Genomic DNA, 17,873 nt, shown 5'->3' on the forward strand with positions numbered 1-17,873 from the left:
ACATTTTAGTTAAAAGGGAGGTTGCTTGCAAGTTGTGTATTGTTAGTTGAACTGTATTGAGGTGGTGTGTGCTAATGACATGTGGCCCAGAAGATTGTGGACATTTTAAGGCCTTTTTTGTCCATGAACAACCCCACATTAATACCCTCTGCACTCCTCCATTGGAAGGTAATACAGATTATTGCAAATCCTCTGTTGATGACTGGGTTCTTTTTTGTAAATTGTTTCTATGAAGTTGCCGTTCAATTGCTCTGCCATTATTATCGTATGAGGTATTATTGGTGGGGTTACCCCTGTGCTGTGACATGGGTTTATATGGTGTGTCTTCTCTTTTCTCTCCACTGGCTATCTGGCAAACAGGCTACACTCTAGGCAGTCTCTTCTGTTGATGTGTGTGGGTCTGGTAGTGGTACTCTCTCTATTCTACTCTTTTCCTTTCGGCATGGTTAATACCTGCCTGGCGCCCCAACAAAATCTTTCTTTACCCCTCTCTAATAAATACCGCTACAACCTTACCACACAAAGGGGCTGTGAAGAGACAGCCATTTTATACATAATGTATTGTAATTTGCACTGTTTTTATGTATTAGACCTAGATATTGTGTGTAGGTGCAGGCTGTGTGACATTTTAAATGTATGTGTTTCAGTCCTTGGCTAATAATGTTCTGTATGTCATGTTTCATTTGGACCCCAGGAAGAGTAGCTGATGCTTTTGCAACGGCTAAAAGGGATCCTAATTAAATACTACAGTGCTTTGCAAAAATACTATTTTGTTGCATTACAACCTGTAATTTAAATAGATTTTTTATTTGGATTTCATGAAATGGACATGCACAAAATAGTCCAAATTGGTGAAATGGGAAAAAAAATTACTTGTTTCAAAAAATAGAAGTGGTGTGTGCATATGTATTCAACCCTTAGCTATGAAGCCCCTAAATAAGATCTGACGGTAATTGGTTGTACCAGAAGTCACATAATTAGTTAGATTGCACACAGGTGGACTTTAAGTGTCACATTATCTATCCATCTACATACATCTATTCTGAAAGGGCCCCAGAGTCGACAACACCACTAAGCAAGGGGCACCAGCAAGCCAGCGGCACCATGAAGACCAAGGAGCTCGCCAAACAGGTCAGGGACAAAGTTGTGGAGAAGTACAGATCAGGGTTGGGTTATAAATAAATGTCTGAAACTTTGAACATCCCACGGAGCACCATTCAATCCATTATTAAAGAATATGGTACCACAACAAACCTGCCAAGAGAGGGCCACTCACCAAAACTCACAGACCAGGCAAGGAGGGTATTAATCAGAGGCAACAAAGATAACCCTGAAGGAGCTGCAAAGCTCCACAGTGGAGATTTGGAGTACCTGTACATAGGACCACTTTAAGCCATACACTCCACAGAGCTGGGCTTTACGGAAGTGGCCAGAAAAGCCATTGCTTAAAGAAAAAAAGAAAACACGTTTGGTGTTCACCAAAAGGCATGTGGGAGACACCCCAAACATATAGAGAAGGTACTCTGGTTAGATGAGCCTAAAATGTATCCTTTTGGCCATCAAGGAAAATGCTATGTCTAACGCAAACCCAACACCTCTCATCACCCCGAGAACACCATCCCCGCAGTGAAGCATGGTGGTGGCAGCATCATGCTGTGGGGATGTTTTCATCGGTGGGGACTGGGAAACTGGTCAGAACTGAAGGATGGTGCTAAATACAGGGAAATTCTTGAGGGAAACCTGTTTCAGTCTCCCAGAGATTTGAGACTGGGATGGAGGTTCCAGCAGGACAATGACCTTAAGCATACTGCTAAAGCAACACTCGTGGTTTAAGGGGAAACATTTAAATGTCTTGGAATGGCCTAGTCAAAGCCCAGACCTCAATCCAATTGAGAATCTGTGGTATGACTTAAAGCTTGCTGTACACCAGTTTTGCCTTGAAGAATGGACAAAAATCCCAGTGGCTAGATGTGCCAAGCGTATAGAGACATACCCCAAGAGACTTGCAGCTGTAATTGCTGCAGAAGGTGGCTCTACAAAGTATTGCCTTTGGGGGGATGAATAGTTATGCACGCTCAAGTTCTGTTTTTTTGTCTTTGTTTCACAAAAAAATATTTTGCGTCTTCAAAGTGGTAGGCATGTTGTATAAATCAAATTATACAACCCCCCCCTAAAAAAATCTATTTTAATTCCAGGTTGTAAAGCAACAAAATAAGAAAAATGCCAAGGGGGTGAATACTTTCGCAAGCCACTGTAAACAGCACCATTACACAGGTATACCTTCTGCTGGGAACAATAAAAGGCCTCTAAAATGTGCAGTTTGTCACACAACACAATGCCACAGATGTCTCATGTAAGGGAGCATGCAATTGGCATACTGACTGCAGGAATGTCCACCAGAGCTGTTGCCAGAGAACTTAATGTTAATTTCTCTACAATAAGCCACCTCCAATGTCGTTTTTAGAGAATTTGGCAGTACATCCAACCATCTCAGACCACGTGTAACCATGCCAGCCCAGGATCTCAACATCCAGCTTCTTCTTGGGATTGTCTGAGACCAGCCACCAGGACAACTGATGAAACTGAGGACTATTTCTGACTGTAATAAAGCCCTTTTTGTGAGGGAATAACACATTGGCTGGGCCTGGCTTCCCAGTGGGTGGCTGCTCCCCTGCCCGGTCATGTGAAATCCAATTGATTTCAATTGACTGATTTCCTTATATGAACTGTAACTCAGTGTAGATTTGTCTAGGAATGTATGTCCAAATCATGTTGTTGCTGCTGTGACTTGAAACCACAGGGGTTATAAAATCTAGTAACGGGCATAAGCTCAATCCATAAGTATGTCACGAGTCTGTCTGTGTTTCCTCAGCGGTGGAAGCACCACCTAGCCCTGGAAGTGGAGTGGGTGAAGAAGCAGGGCCTGGGCCCCGTGCTGGACTATCTACCCCAGGAGAAGGTGATCATGGCCCTCACTCTGACCCTGGTGAAGGGGGTGTGTGAGCGCGCCCCTCTGCTGCTCCGTAATCTGTTCAGCGCAGCAGTTCAGTTCATAAACCCTACCGTGGCCAGGTGACTTCAAAACAGACCCCAAACTCTACGGACTCCCCACTCAGGATGTACACTGAGCCTGATGCATGATTACCAATCAGTAGTGAGTGGGCCATTTAGTGTAGTTCAGGGGCACATTCATTTTCTTAACAAGCTGCTCTGTAAATGTATAACTTCCAATCATTTTTGTGAAAAGATATGAAAGTGTTTGCCGCTGGATTTGGAAACTTCAGTGCTTTTTATTTTACCAGTCCTGATACTGAAAGGGATGGAGAAGTGTCATGCATCGTCTGCTGTTTTCACTTCCACATTGTGCTTAAATGATTTGTTACATGTTTTTTTCCCCAAATAGTTTTGTAACAATACATGGCTTCCTCAAAAGGGATAAATCCCTTTTTGTTAAATGCCTTTTGGTTTGTTGTATGCATAAAGATCCATTTAAAATAAACTTAAGAGTAATAAAATGTAAGGAAGAACCATTTTATTAACTTGTTCATGTGTCCAAAACCACAACGATGCAGTTTACATGATGTATTCTGGTCTCAAACTGCACATAAAGGGAACTTGGTAAAGTGCCAAGATGGGGATTTTACATCCATACTGTACTTTCCAAATACTCAGTTTCCAGGTACATTTCAGATAATTTGCATACCTATTATCTAACACTGACGTACATTTGCATTCAATGGAACAACACCATTTTTGGTAATTTGTCTCTCCCACACAACTACCCCAAACCCAAACCACACATGGTTGTATTTACACTTGGCTAAACAGAAGTGAGTTGTGTGCATCTTCAGTTTTGACATTGACCAAGTGGGAATCCACTGACCAGTGAACACAAAGCTGGAACCACTACTACTTTTTCACTTGGATCAAGTGTTCACATTTCATGCTCCAGACTTGAGTGCCCAGTAAAAACAAAAAGTTATTTTTGTACTCTTGACACCTGAGGCCTACAGTGTAGATTTTATTCTTAGATTCACATTGTACCCAACTAACAGGAAGATATGTTTCCCTTAGTGGGAATGTTGCCTATGTTGATTGTCTGTGGCAGGGCTGGCATGTGTCATTCCTACTCGTCAAGTTGTGGACAGACCTCCACTCTGACTTGAGAAATGGATGGAGCTGACCCCTTCAAGAGAAGGTTAGTTAGTAGTGGGAAGAAGCCAGCAGATGCAGCTGTTAAGCTTTGTAAGTCTCTGTACAAGGTAGGCACGCTATGGGGTTACAGCGGAATGGCAAGGCAGTGCTGGGTGGGCAGTTTGGGCCAGCCGAGGGGACAAACGGCACCTGGCAAAACATAGGGGTTGAGGACAGGGTAGCTGAAGAAAGGCAGTCCCTGTGAAGTTAGACTGGGGGAGTTGGGAATGAGAGCATAAATTGATTCAAGATTAAACTAATTTCTCCTTTTGATTTTATAGTTTCACAACATCAGATGAAATCAAGTAGTTATCTTTCGAGTTTTATTTTTAAATCAAACCTTGTATCCCTCTTGAACACGACTTGTGTTGAACAAAAGAATATGAAATTCGGTGTCTTGGTGCAGTCATTCCCAACCCTCCATTCCCTGTCAGAGCACATGGTACAGTACATAGAACATTATTGACCATGGTGCCATCATGGTTAAGCTGGCTTTAGTTTCACTCACGCAAACACAATAGTTAACACACACAAGGTTGATAGTGACCATTGACAGTTCTATACCAGATAATCTAAATGCCTATTTTCAAGGAGATGGTTAGTAATCAAATGCAAGAGTGTATGCCACTGGCTGTGAGCTGCGGTAATCTTTATCCTCAGAATTTTTTTTCACGTTCAAAATCAATTTAATTGCAGTCATATTAATGCAATATGATCACAAATCGTAACTATCTAAAGCTATAAGAGACACAGGAGTCTGTTTACTAAATGACTGAAAATTAGTTAGTGATATATACATTGTGAAAAATGAATTGAGTCACGGCATCCTATTCACATCTTAAAGTGGAATCCCTCAATTTCCAAAAATGTAACAAAATAACACTTAGGTGATGTAGTAAGTGACTGGAAAGAAGTAGATAAACATACACTATGTGGACACCCCTTCAAATTAGTGGATTCGGGCACATCCGTTGCAAGCATGACAATGCCCCCGTGCACATATCAAGGTCCAAACAGAAATGGTTTGTCGAGATCGGTGTGGAAAAACTTGACTGGCTTGCACAGAGCCCTGAACTCAATCCCATTGAACACCTTTGGGATGAATTGGAACGCTGACTGTGAGCCAGGCCTAATAGCCCAACATCAGTGCCCGACCTCACTAATGCTCTTGTGGCTGAATGGAAGCAAGTCCCCGCAGCAATGTTCCAACATCTAGTGGAAAGCCTTCCCAGAAGAGTAGAGGCTGTTATAACAGCAAAGAGGGGACCAACTCCATATTAATGCCCTTGATTTTGGAATGAGATGTTCGACAAGCAGGTGTCCACATACTTTTGGTCATGTGTATCTACTTTACATTTAACCTCTCTAGGGTAGGGGGCAGTATTTGCACGGCCGGATAAAAAAACGTACCCGATTTAATCTGGTTATTACTACTGCCCAGAAACTAGAATATGCATATAATTGTTTGATTTGGATAGAAAACACCCTAAAGTTTCTAAAACTATTTGAATGGTGTCTGTGAGTATAACAGAACTCATATGGCAGGCAAAAACCTGAGAAGATTCCAAACAGGAAGTGCCCTCTCTGACCATTTCTTGGCCTTCTACACTCTCTTTATTGAAAACTGAGGATCTCTGCTGTAACGTGACACTTCCTACGGCTCTCAGAAGGCGGCAGAACGTTGAATGATGACTTTGCAGGCCATGGCTGAAAAACAGTAGCGCATTTGGTAAGTGGTCGATCTGAGAACAATGAGACTGGTGCGCGCGTGCACGTGAAGAGTCCATTTTAGATTTTTAGTCTGAACGAAAACAGGGTTTCCCGGTCGGAATATTATCGCTTTTTTACGAGAAAAATCGCATAAAAATTGATTTTAAACAGCGTTTGACATGCTTCGAAGTACGGTAATGGTATATTTAGAATTTCTTTGTCACGATATGCACCGGCGCGTCACCCTTCGTATAGTGTCTTGAACGCACGAACAAAACAGGATATTTGAACATGGCTATGGATTATTTTGAACCAAACCAACATTTGTTATTGAAGTAGAAGTCCTGGGAGTGCATTCTGACGAAGAACAGCAAAGGTAATCCAATTTTTCTTATAGTAAATCTGAGTTTGGTGAGTGTCAAAATAGCTAGCCCGTGATGGCGAGCTATCTACTCAGAATATTGCAAAATGTGCTTTTGCCGAAAAGCTACTTTAAAATCGGACATAGCGATTGCATAAAGGAGTTCTGTATCTATAATTCTTAAAATAATTGTTATGTTTTTTGTGAACGTTTATCGTGAGTAATTTAGTAAATTCACCGGAAGTTTGCGGTGGGTATGCTAGTTCTGAACGTCACATGCTAATGTAAAAAGCTGGTTTTTGATATAAATATGAACTTGATTGAACAAAACATGCATGTATTGTATAACATAATGTCCTAGGAGTGTCATCTGATGAAGATCAAAGGTTAGTGCTGCATTTAGCTGTGGTTTGGGTTTATGTGACATACGCTAGCTTGAAAAATGGGTGTCTGATAAGTTTCTGGCTGGGTACTCTGCTGACATAATCTAATGTTTTGCTTTCGTTGTAAAGCCTTTTTGAAATCGGACAGTGTGGTTAGATTAACGAGAGTCTTGTCTTTAAAATGGTGTAAAATAGTCATATGTTTGAGAAATTGAAGTAATAGCATTTCTAAGGTATTTGAATATCGCGCCACGGGATTCCACTGGCTGTTGAGTAGGTGGGACGATTTCGTCCCACATAACCTAGAGAGGTTAAGTGCGATATTATTAATACCTATCAAGTGCTTTATGAAAAATATTGTCTCTTTATGGGGCTCAATTCTGCAGACAAATTTTATAGGCACATCAGTGTCTCCAGTACAGTGAATTCTAAAAACAAAACAAAAGTCTAATCATGATTAGTTAATTGCCATAAACAAACATGCTCATCTAATCCTTGAAGACAGGTTTGCTTTTCAGAGGACATAATGTGATCAGAACTTAGATTTTTGTATATGAAAATATTGGAATAGCTTCCCTTTTCCCTGCAATAGAACAGGGAATTCTGACTCTTCTGAGCTACACCCACTAGACTCTGAGGACAAAGAGGTACCCCAAGCTCCAGCCGAGAGAGTAACATACAAACAGGGTGTGTCTGTGATGTGTATCCGCATGGCACCGAACAGAACCAAGCACCTGGAAAACATAGAAACCGCTAGAAAATTATACAAATGTCCTTTCCAGTTTGAGAGGATGGGTTGGAGGCAGCAACTGAAGAAAAACATATCAAATTGCCAGATGAGCAGAGAGGAGAATGGGGGAAAACAAAAAATTGAGAGAAGGAAAATAATTAATTGTTCACATGGTGTGTCCACCTGGTAAGGGCGGGCCCAGCAGCCCAGATTAGCAGCAGTGAGCCAGGCAGGGACCAGGGAGGAGGCGAGGTCTGCAACCCGGTTCAGGAGCACTGCTAGGCTACTTCTTCCGGTGGGTCATGACTCCCCAGGTCACCACAGCAGCTAGGGCCACCAGAGCAGCTCCACCATACAGCAGCACTGGGATCTCCGACTTGTGCTCTGGTTCCGTCTGCACCGGGGTCTCCTCGGCTGGGGCCACAGGAGCTGGGAGTGCCTCCAGGAGGGGCGCTGCAGCCGGCTCCAGCACAGTCTCTGACTGAGGTCCAGGCTGGGGCTCCTCTCGAACTGGCTCTGGCGGTGCTGCAACTGGCTCTGGAACAGGCTCGGGTTCTGGAACTGGCTTTGCTGATGGGGGAGTAGAGGGTGCCTTGGCGGGGGATGGTGGTGCTGCCTCCACAACAGGGGCAGGCTCAATCATAGGGTCTGGAGCAGAGGGCTCGGGCTCTGACACGGGGACAGACAATGGGGCATGCAGCTCTGACAGAACCGCCGACAGGGGAGCAGGCGTCTCTATGATGACCGGCTCCTCCAGATATACCACCACGGGCTCTGGTGCTGCTGGGACAGGAAGCGGGGTGTCATCCCTAAACTCCGCCCTCAGCTCAGCCAGCTCGCTCTCCGTCCCCAGCACACTCAGCATGCTCTCCTGCAACTCGGCCCCGCCCTCCTCTGCATCCTCTCGCTCCACGTGCACAATGTCAGAGTTGGAGGAGTTGTTCTCACTGCGCTCCTCAGCCAGGGCGCCCTCGTTGCTGTCCAGACTCTTGACATCTTCGGGGTGGTCCATCATGCTCACCTGTGCCCAGGAATCGTTGCCTGCCAGAGACACGGGTAAGCTCTCCGTCTGCCAGCTGCCCGGACCACTGCTGTCTCCGGTGCCCAGCAGCGACGCGGGGGGACTGAGCTGGCCAGGAAGCTGTTCTCCAGACAGGATGTAAATGTCGTTGCTGTCCTCGGCTATGATCACGCCCTGCTCCTCCTCCAGGCTAAACACTGTACCCTAAAGAGAGGAGAGAGAGGTCAGTGTGGAACCCAACAATTACAATTTGGTGCTTTATTAATAAAAGTGAAAATGGCTAATGGGTTACAATAAGCATGTTACATTTCAATTAGTATAAAACTTATGCCAGTGGCACTACATTGCCACTTTTTAAAATAGTGGGCTATCAAAATTCTACAATTTGTTGTAAATTTCCAAGCAACATTACAAAAATGTGTGACACACATCTGAGAAACTACACCGTGTCACATCACCATTCACATATTTTACAGCAGTTACATTACAAAGGCATTTTTGTGGTCAAGACCATGGTGCAGTCACCACCTGAAACCCCAACATCAGCTCATCAGAGGCTACTGTACAGTTATCTTCAAACTACAGTAGTAGCCAAACTGCATTATCGTAATTACCAAAGACCTGCTGTGTGGACTTCCTGCTGATCATTCTCAGGAAGACTGAGGATATTATTTATTATCAACCGCTTTGTGAAGAGGTAGGAGTGTTACCCTCCCCTTGATGAATACAACTCCCATAAATAAGATACACACCCTTGACAAGTTACATGCATCAAATATACACCACTGACAAAGGGCCATAGCCCATGGGAGTGATTGACTAGTGTAAAACCTCAAGAGCAGCTACATCTATTATTCACTGTGGCATAAATAATTCTGACAGTGGTGAAATAGACTTCTGAAAAGGTCTCAGAGAGCTGCAGGTCCGTAGCTGTTCTTGAGTGACTGACTATAGGGCAATGGGAACAAGCTTGAAGACAATCAATCCAGGTGATTATGGTATATACTCCAAACCAGGCTCTTGTGACCAATGATGGATGGGTGTGTGTGTGTATAAAAAAAAATAAACCCTGGACCACTGATGCTATGTATGGTCCAATTAGTACTCCCTTAAAATAAATAACCAGTCAAAAGTTTGGACACACCTACTCATTCAAGGTTTTTTCTTAATTTTTCCTATTTTCTACATTGTAGAATAAGTTAAGACATCAAACCTATGAAGTAACACATATGGAATCATGCAGTAAGCAAAATTGTTAAACAAATCAAAATATATTTTATACACTGCTCAAAAAAATAAAGGGAACACTTAAACAACACATCCTAGATCTGAATGAAAGAAATAATCTTAAATACTTTTTTCTTTACATAGTTGAATGTGCTGACAACAAAATCACACAAAAATAATCAATGGAAATTCAATTTATCAACCCATGGAAGTCTGGATTTGGAGTCACACTCAAAAATAAAAGTGGAAAACCACACTACAGGCTGATCCAACTCTGATGTAATGTCCTTAAAACAAGTCAAAATGAGGCTCAGTAGTGTGTGTGGCCTCCACGTGCCTGTATGACCTCCCTACAACACCTGGGCATGCTCCGGATGAGGTGGCGGATGGTCTCCTGAGGGATCTCCTCCCACACCTGGACTAAAGCATCCGCCAACTCCTGGACAGTCTGTGGTGCAACGTGGCGTTGGTGGATGGAGCGAGACATGATGTCCCAGATGTGCTCAATTGGATTCAGGTCTGGGGAACGGGCGGGGCGGGCCAGTCCATAGCATCAATGCCTTCCTCTTGCAGGAACTGCTGACACACTCCAGCCACATGACGTCTAGCATTGTCTTGCATTAGGAGGAACCCAGGGCCAACCGCAACAGCATATGGTCTCACAAGGGGTCTGAGGATCTCATCTCGGTACCTAATGGCAGTCAGGCTACCTCTGGCGAGCACATGGAGGGCTGTGCGGCCCCCCAAAGAAATGCCACCCCACACCATGACTGACCCACCGCCAAACCGGTCATGCTGGAGGATGTTGCAGGCAGCAGAACGTTCTCCACGGCGTCTCCAGACTCTGTCACGTGCTCAATGTGAACCTGCTTTCATCTGTGAATAGCACAGGGCGCAAGTGGCGAATTTGCCAATCTTGGTGTTCTCTGGCAAATGCCAAACGTCCTGCACGGTGTTGGGCTGTAAGCACAATCCCCACCTGTGGACATCGGACCCTCATACCACCCTCATGGAGTCTGTTTCTGACCGTTTGAGCAGACACATGCACATTTGTGGTCTGCTGGAGGTCATTTTGCAGGGCTCTGGCAGTGCTCCTCCTGCTCCTCCTTGTACAAAGGCGGAGGTAGCGGTCCTGCTGCTGGGTTGTTGCCCTCCTACGGCGTCCTCCACGTCTCCTGATGTACTGGCCTGTCTCCTGGTAGCGCCTCCATGCTCTGGACACTACGCTGACAGTCACAGCAAACCTTCTTGTCACAGCTCGCATTGATGTGCCATCCTGGATGAGCTGCACTACCTGAGCCACTTGTGTGGGTTGTAGACTCCGTCTCATGCTACCACTAGAGTGAAAGCACCGCCAGCATTCAAAAGTGACCAAAACATCAGCCAGGAAGCATAGGAACTGAGAAGTGGTCTGTGGTCTCCACCTGCAGAACCACTCCTTTATTGGGGGTGTCTTGCTTATTGCCTATAATTTCCACCTGTTGTCTATTCCATTTGCACAACAGCATGTGAAATTTATTGTCAATCAGTGTTGCTTCCTAAGTGGACAGTTTGATTTCACAGAAGTGTGATTGACTTGGAGTTACATTGTGTTGTTTAAGTGTTCCCTTTATTTTTTTGAGCAGTATATTTGAGATTCTTCAAAGTATCCACCCTTTGCCTTGATGACAGCTTTGCATTCTCTCAACCAACTTCATGAGGTAGTCACCTGGAATGCATTTCAATTAACAGGTGTGCCTTGTTAAAAGTTTGTTTGTGGAATTTCTTTCCTCAATGAGTTTGAGCTAAATCAGATGTGTTGTGACAAGGTAGGGAGGAGGGGTATATAGAAGATGGTCTTTTACCAAATAAGGCTAAGTCCATATTATGGCAAGAACAGCTCAAATAAGCAAAGAGAAATGACAGTCCATCATTACTTTAAGACACGGAGGTCAGTCAATCCGGAACATGTCAAGAAAAGTGAATGTTTCTTCAAGTGCAGTCGCAAAAACCATTAAGCACTATGATAAAACTGGCTCTCATGAGGACCGCCACAGGAAAGGAAGACCCAGAGTTACCTCTGCTGCAGAGGATAACATTTACATTCAAGTCATTTAGCAGACGCTCTTATCCAGAGTGACTTGGTATTTAGAGTTACCAGACTCAGAAATGGGAAGTTAATTGCACCTCAGATTTCAAGTAACAGACACGTCAACATCAACTGTTCAGAGGAGACTATGTGAATCAGGCCTTCATGATTGAATTGCAGCAAAGAAACCACTACTAAAGGACTCCAACACGAGCAAATGGACATTAGATCAGTGGAAATCTGTCCTTTGGTCTGATAAGTCCAAATTTGATAGTGAGAAGCAGAGTAGGTGAACAGATGATCTCTGCATGTGTGGTTCCCACCATGAAGCATGGAGGAGGAGCTGTGATGGTGCTTTGCTGGTGACACTGTCAGTGATTTATTTTAGAATTCAAGGCACACTTAACCAGCATGGCTACCACAGCATTCTGCAGTGATACACCATCCCATCTGGTCTGCGCTTAGTGGGACTATCATTTGTTTTCAACAGGACAATGACGCAACACACCTCCAGACTGCGTAAGGGCTATTTGACAAAGAAGGAGAGTGACGAGTGCTGCATCAGATGACCTGGCCTCCACAATCACCTGACCTCAACCCAATTGAGATGGTTTGGGATGAGTTGGACAGCAGAGTGAAGGAAAAGCAGCCAACAAGTACTCAGCATATGTGGGAACTCCTTCAAGACTGTTGGAAAAGCATTCCAGGTGAAGCTGGTTGAGAGAATGACAAGTGTGCAAAGCTGTCATCAAGGCAAAGGGTGGCTACTTTGAAGAATCTCAAATATTTTGATCTGTTTAACACTTTTTTGGTTACTACATTATTCCATATGTTTTATTTCATAGTTTTGATGTCTTCACTGTTATTCTAGAATATAATAGTGTAGAATATAGTCAAATAAAGAAAAATCCTGGAATGAGTAATGTGTCCCCAAACCTTTGACTACTACTGTATATATTTGTATGTTCAGTTCACATATAATTTATAAGTATGCATTAAGGTGACTGTAATAGAATATATTTGTCAAAAACGAATGTTGATGTTACATTTCTATAGCCTCCGAAATATATTTTACAATGCAGGAGTACCAAAATGGCTGTGCAGTCACTTCAATACAGCACCCCCTGTCAGTCATCCAAGGTTTATACATGTCATTGATGTGACAAGTTTGTGTTTATATGCACAACAACTCTATGGTTTTCATGCCACCTAGTGGTATGAATGAGAACTTACAGGGTCAAAAGCCTGACATTATGTAATCTGACAGTCATATGGCTGAGTGAATCTGGATATTAAAAGGTGTCATGACTGTCCTGTGAGAATGAGAATGCATCAGATCAGACTTGGTTGGGGGGGGGGCTGCTGGATGGTCGACCGTTCACACCCGGTCGTGTAGAGAGAGACTCTCCCTCTTGCTCTTTATTATCAACCAAACGCAGGCCTGGGAATCTCCAGCCCTCGGGAGCCTGATTGGTGTCACACTTTTGCCCCAGCTAACACACCTAAACTAAATCATGATCTTCAGTTAAAAATGCAATTAGTTTAAATCAGGTGTGTTTGCTAGGGATGGGGGAAAAGTGTGACACCAATCAGGCCCCCGAGGACTGGAATTGCCCAGGCCTGAAGCAAAGGAATGTCTTTGTTCACAGACACTTTTGTCCGCCCAAAACTCTTAATGTCCAAAAAGTGAATAATGGAACAATATTTCTATCGTAACGATGTGGGAAATGGTCAGTGGGGAGATGTAGAAAACGAATGTCATATTTTCTAATGAGATAATAGTTTTTGATATCCTTTGCACATTAAGTAGCCACGCCCCGAGTGAGGTCAGAGAGCTTGTCAGCATGATGGAACGCCCCTTTTGACCAAGAGTGCATAAAGGCTTGGAAGAGGAATCAACCTTTAGACCAGGAAACGTGCGGCGGGAGCTACATGTTTTAACTGGTTGAAACTCTGAACCTCAACACGAGGTGAAGAAATAAACTCACCTTCCTTTAGACCAGAGAGACGAAGAGCTACAGCTCATGTCCATCATGGTCCGAATCCTGAATACCAACACGAGGAGGAAGAGGTGAGAAGCTCATTTCAGATCATCACTGGTACAGCTGATTAGCCGTCTTAAGTCAGATATCGAGAAAAGCGAATCTAAATGAGACTATCCTACTACGCTCATCACCAAATGGGAACCGTCGACATGGCTGGTTATCTTCCAGAGTGAACAACAGACGGGAAAGGGGAGACCCCTTTCGGACAATTAAAGCCATACAGCTGGAAGGCCAACAACTTTCCGGGAAGGCTTGTTTCCGACCAAGATAAACGACTAACATTTTTGCAGATCCAAGGTTCCGATCGTTCAGAATGAGTATTTGATAAGAGGTAATGATCAATAAGATGACTGTTTATTGAAGAAATACGTAAAAGACCTTAGAGTTTAATTCGGGGGATGGTAACACTAAACAACTTCTTCAGTGGTGCCCCAAATCCTAATGAGTGAATTGTTACATGATTAATAAAATAAAAAAACAATTGGGTAACAACTTAACATAGTGGATTAAATAAATAACAGTCATCAGATTAATGAAAGTAAAAGTCACGACAAAGGGTATGAATGCCTACTACTCCACTAACACAGATGTCTACTCCAACTGCAACAAAATAAAACACTGACTCCTGCAGGCTAAAAACATCCCTGAACGGTGTCTATCTCCCCTTTCTACCAAATGATGCTCCCTCATTCCTACAGCCCCATAGGATCCCATATAGGAGAACTTGAGGTTAGGGAACTATGGCACATCCTTGGCATTCACCCAACAGTACACCAGACTGCAAACGTCTACTTTAAAACACTTTCTGTAAGAGTTTCCTAGTATTAATCCATGAGTTCCCGTCTCTCCAAGCCTCCCACCCTTTAATCCCAGTCATATCTGCCCTAGATCTGAGCAAGCAGATGCAAAGAGATTAATATTTCAAATCTGTAATCCGCCAGGGCATACTTGGATCCCTGTTCACATGTAATCCACGCTCAGATCCAGAGATCAGGGCAGAGCAGTTGGATCTTCCATAGCTGCAGCTAGCACAGCAGAGGTGGCTAGGAACGGGTTGGGCTGGGTTAGGGTGGCTGGCTGCATCACATGTCAGATGGTGTGAAAATGGCTGCCTCAGGGATCAGACTGAACTCCTTCAGTAGGGGCAGCAGGTAGCCCTGGACCTGACAGCACTTGCTGACACAGCCTAAATCGCATCTCCCCCACGAAAAGGAAAAAGGTTCAACTTTTACGGTTCATTCAGGTAGACTACATAACTGCTCTGGTACACTCATCTTCCATTAAAACAGGCTTGCAAATGACTACTTATTTGCATCGGACTCAGCCCATTTTCCTAACTAATGGGGCCCCTACTGTATCCATGTAAAATACAGTTGTTTACCCTATGGGCCTACGGCATCACTGAAGGTTATGTTCTCCTTACAAGGACATTCTCTCAGAGAGGCCAGGCTGCATCCCCGGAGGCCAGGCAGGGGATTAAAACGAACGCCAGCCCTTTCTAGCATTTACTCTGGCTGGCTGTAAGCTGATTTGCGTGTGGGACAGTGGTTTAAATACATTTTCTAAAAACCCTCCTCTCTGGGTAGAGGTTGCAGTGGTTTGATAAAGCAGCCATGTTGTGTGAGAACCAAGGGGAACTGTCTCCATCTGTTGGTTTTATATGGCGAGTCAAGTCAATATGCATCTTAGGTTATAATCAGTAGTAGACCCTCACTGAGTTACTGAAGCCATAAAACTCTTTCCATTCTATATCTATTTTATCAAAAGAACATATGGTAAAGCACTAATAAAAGCCATCTCCAGCATCAAGCTAAGTAGATCACCTTCAGAAGCTAGCAGCTAAAACACCTTGAAACCTTGTCATAAGACTACGTGCATGACCAAAAGTGAAGTGATTTCTGCAACTCACAAGAACAGAGCATCAGCAGACAACACTGAAATAGATATTTCTAGTCTAGATATTTAGGCTACTTCATATAAAAATACAAAAACACCAAACCTGAGACACCAAACTGTCCAAACCTGTAGTTCTCACCTTCACTCCCTGTGTGAAAACCAAAAACACCAATTTATCCTGTAGAGAACTTCCCAATAACCTGCGCCAGGCACGTTGAAACTAAGACCGTAGCTGTAGAGCTTTGAGGTGTTGTGATCTGTTGTCAGGCGTGTTATACAGCTCTTCACCCTCACCGCAGGGCAAACACACACCGACAAACACACCCACATTCCTCTGAGAGGAAGGCAGGCCTCCCCTCCTCACAGGAAAAGGGTGGAAAAGGTAGAACAGCTATTTAGCAACTCTTCCCTCTAGGTAGTTCCCATTATGCACTCAACAATACTGTGTTAAAACCCCTGAACAAACCAAGAGGTAAATGATACCACCACACCAACTGTTAAACCCACTGGGCTCCTGAGTGGCGCAGCGGTCAAGACACTGCATCTCAGTGCTAGAGGCGTCACTACAGACCCTGGTTCGATAGATACCGCTAACAGTGTCAGGTAGAGATGAGATCCTTCAGAAAGGGAATCATGCATTTCTTGGACCAAGCTCGTACACTAGTGTAAAACACACATCCCCTCTTCTCCCTGCAGAGTCTCAGTCTCAGGCACATGTGACTTGCTGCCTGGCCTACCACCCAAACTTGTCTGTAGAGGTCAACATGACACAGCTATTTGCCAATACAAATACTAGAACTGGGAACTCAAGTCATGTCACAGGCTGGTTGACTTCGATTCACTTGTTTTTTTAGCGCCACAAAAATGAAAGAATAAAAAAAAAAAAAATGGTTCTCCTATCCAATGTTAACGCTTCGCATAAATGTATGCATTGGTGTGTACAGATTTTCCAATATGTCCATGGACACTGGACTGGGTGTTCAGCAGACTTAATTAGGTTATGAAACATTAACAGAGACGTTCCTGGTAGTCAAACACTGAAGGGTTCACACTGACGACAGGCTCCATGCTGAGCCAGCCAGCCCAGAGCTGCCTGAGGGACTGAGCCAGTTAATGACATTACTATTCATCATCCTCTCCATTACCAAATTAAAAAGTCCTTCCTGACAAGAGAAACAGACATTTACAGAAATCTGATGTATTTAGATTGTCACATTGAAAGTCTGTACGTAGAACACGTACTGTGTTAGTGTTACGGTTCTAAGTCTACTCAGTAGTTTCTGAAAAACACAAGCTGACCTATAAAAAAAGAAGCAATACAACAGCTATAGAAGAGACAGGAATGCTTAAGGCGGAGGTGGTGATGTATGTACAGTACCAGTCTAAAGTTTGGACACACCTACTCATTCAAGGGTTTCTCTCAATTTTTACTATTTTATACATTGAAGAATAATAGTGAAGACAAACTACGAAATAACACAAGGCGGCGCTGCTGCGCCTTCTTCACCACGCTGTCTGTGTGGGTGGACCATTTCAGTTTGTCCGTGATGTGTACGCCGAGGATCTTAAAACTTTCCACCACTGTCCCATCAATGTAGATAGGGGGCTGCTCCCTCTGCTGTTTCCTGAAGTCCATATTCATCTCTTTTGTTTTGTTGACATTGAGTGCGAGGTTATTTTCCTGACACCACACTATGAGGGCCCTCACCTCCTCCCTGTAGGCCGTCTCGTCGTTGTTGGTAATCAAGCCTACCACTGTAGTGTCATCTGCAAACTTGATGATTGAGTTGGATGCGTGCATGGCCACGCAGTCGTGGGTGAACAGAGAGTACAGGAGAGGGCTGAGTACGCACCCTTGTGGGGCCCCAGTGTTGAGGATCAGCGGGGTGGAGATGTTGTTACCTACCCTCACCACCTGGGGGTAGGTAACAACAGGAAGTAACAACAGGTCAGGAAGTCCAGGACCCAGTTGCACAGGGCGGGGTCGTGCCACAGGGTCTCAAGCTTAATGATGAGTTTGGAGGGTAATATGGGGTTAAATGCTGAGCTGTAATCGATGAACAGCATTCTTACATAGGTATTCCTCTTGTCCAGATGGGTTAGGGCAGTGTGATGGCGATTGCGTCGTCTGTGGACCTACTGGGGCGGTAAGCAAATTGGAGTGGGTCTAGGGTGGAGGTGATATGGTCCTTGACTAGTCTCTCAAAGCACTTCATGATGACGGAAGTGAGTGCTACA

General features: G+C 44.1%; 1 protein-coding gene across 3 annotated transcripts in view; it reads right to left on the reverse strand.

Moving 5' to 3' along the window:
• Positions 1-7,026: 7,026 nt before the first annotated feature.
• The window catches only part of bcl2l13 (BCL2 like 13), a 47,297-nt gene continuing 36,450 nt past the window's right edge, over positions 7,027-17,873 (reverse strand). For all 3 annotated transcript variants that reach the window (XM_029758935.1, XM_029758936.1, XM_029758937.1), the window contains one exon: positions 7,027-8,603. In XM_029758935.1, coding sequence (XP_029614795.1) covers positions 7,662-8,603 — 942 coding nt within the window. In that variant the 3' untranslated portion in view covers positions 7,027-7,661. The remainder of the gene's footprint in view (positions 8,604-17,873) is intronic.

The sequence above is a fragment of the Salmo trutta genome, chromosome 7 (genome assembly GCF_901001165.1).
Source record: "Salmo trutta chromosome 7, fSalTru1.1, whole genome shotgun sequence".
NCBI lineage: Eukaryota > Metazoa > Chordata > Actinopteri > Salmoniformes > Salmonidae > Salmo > Salmo trutta.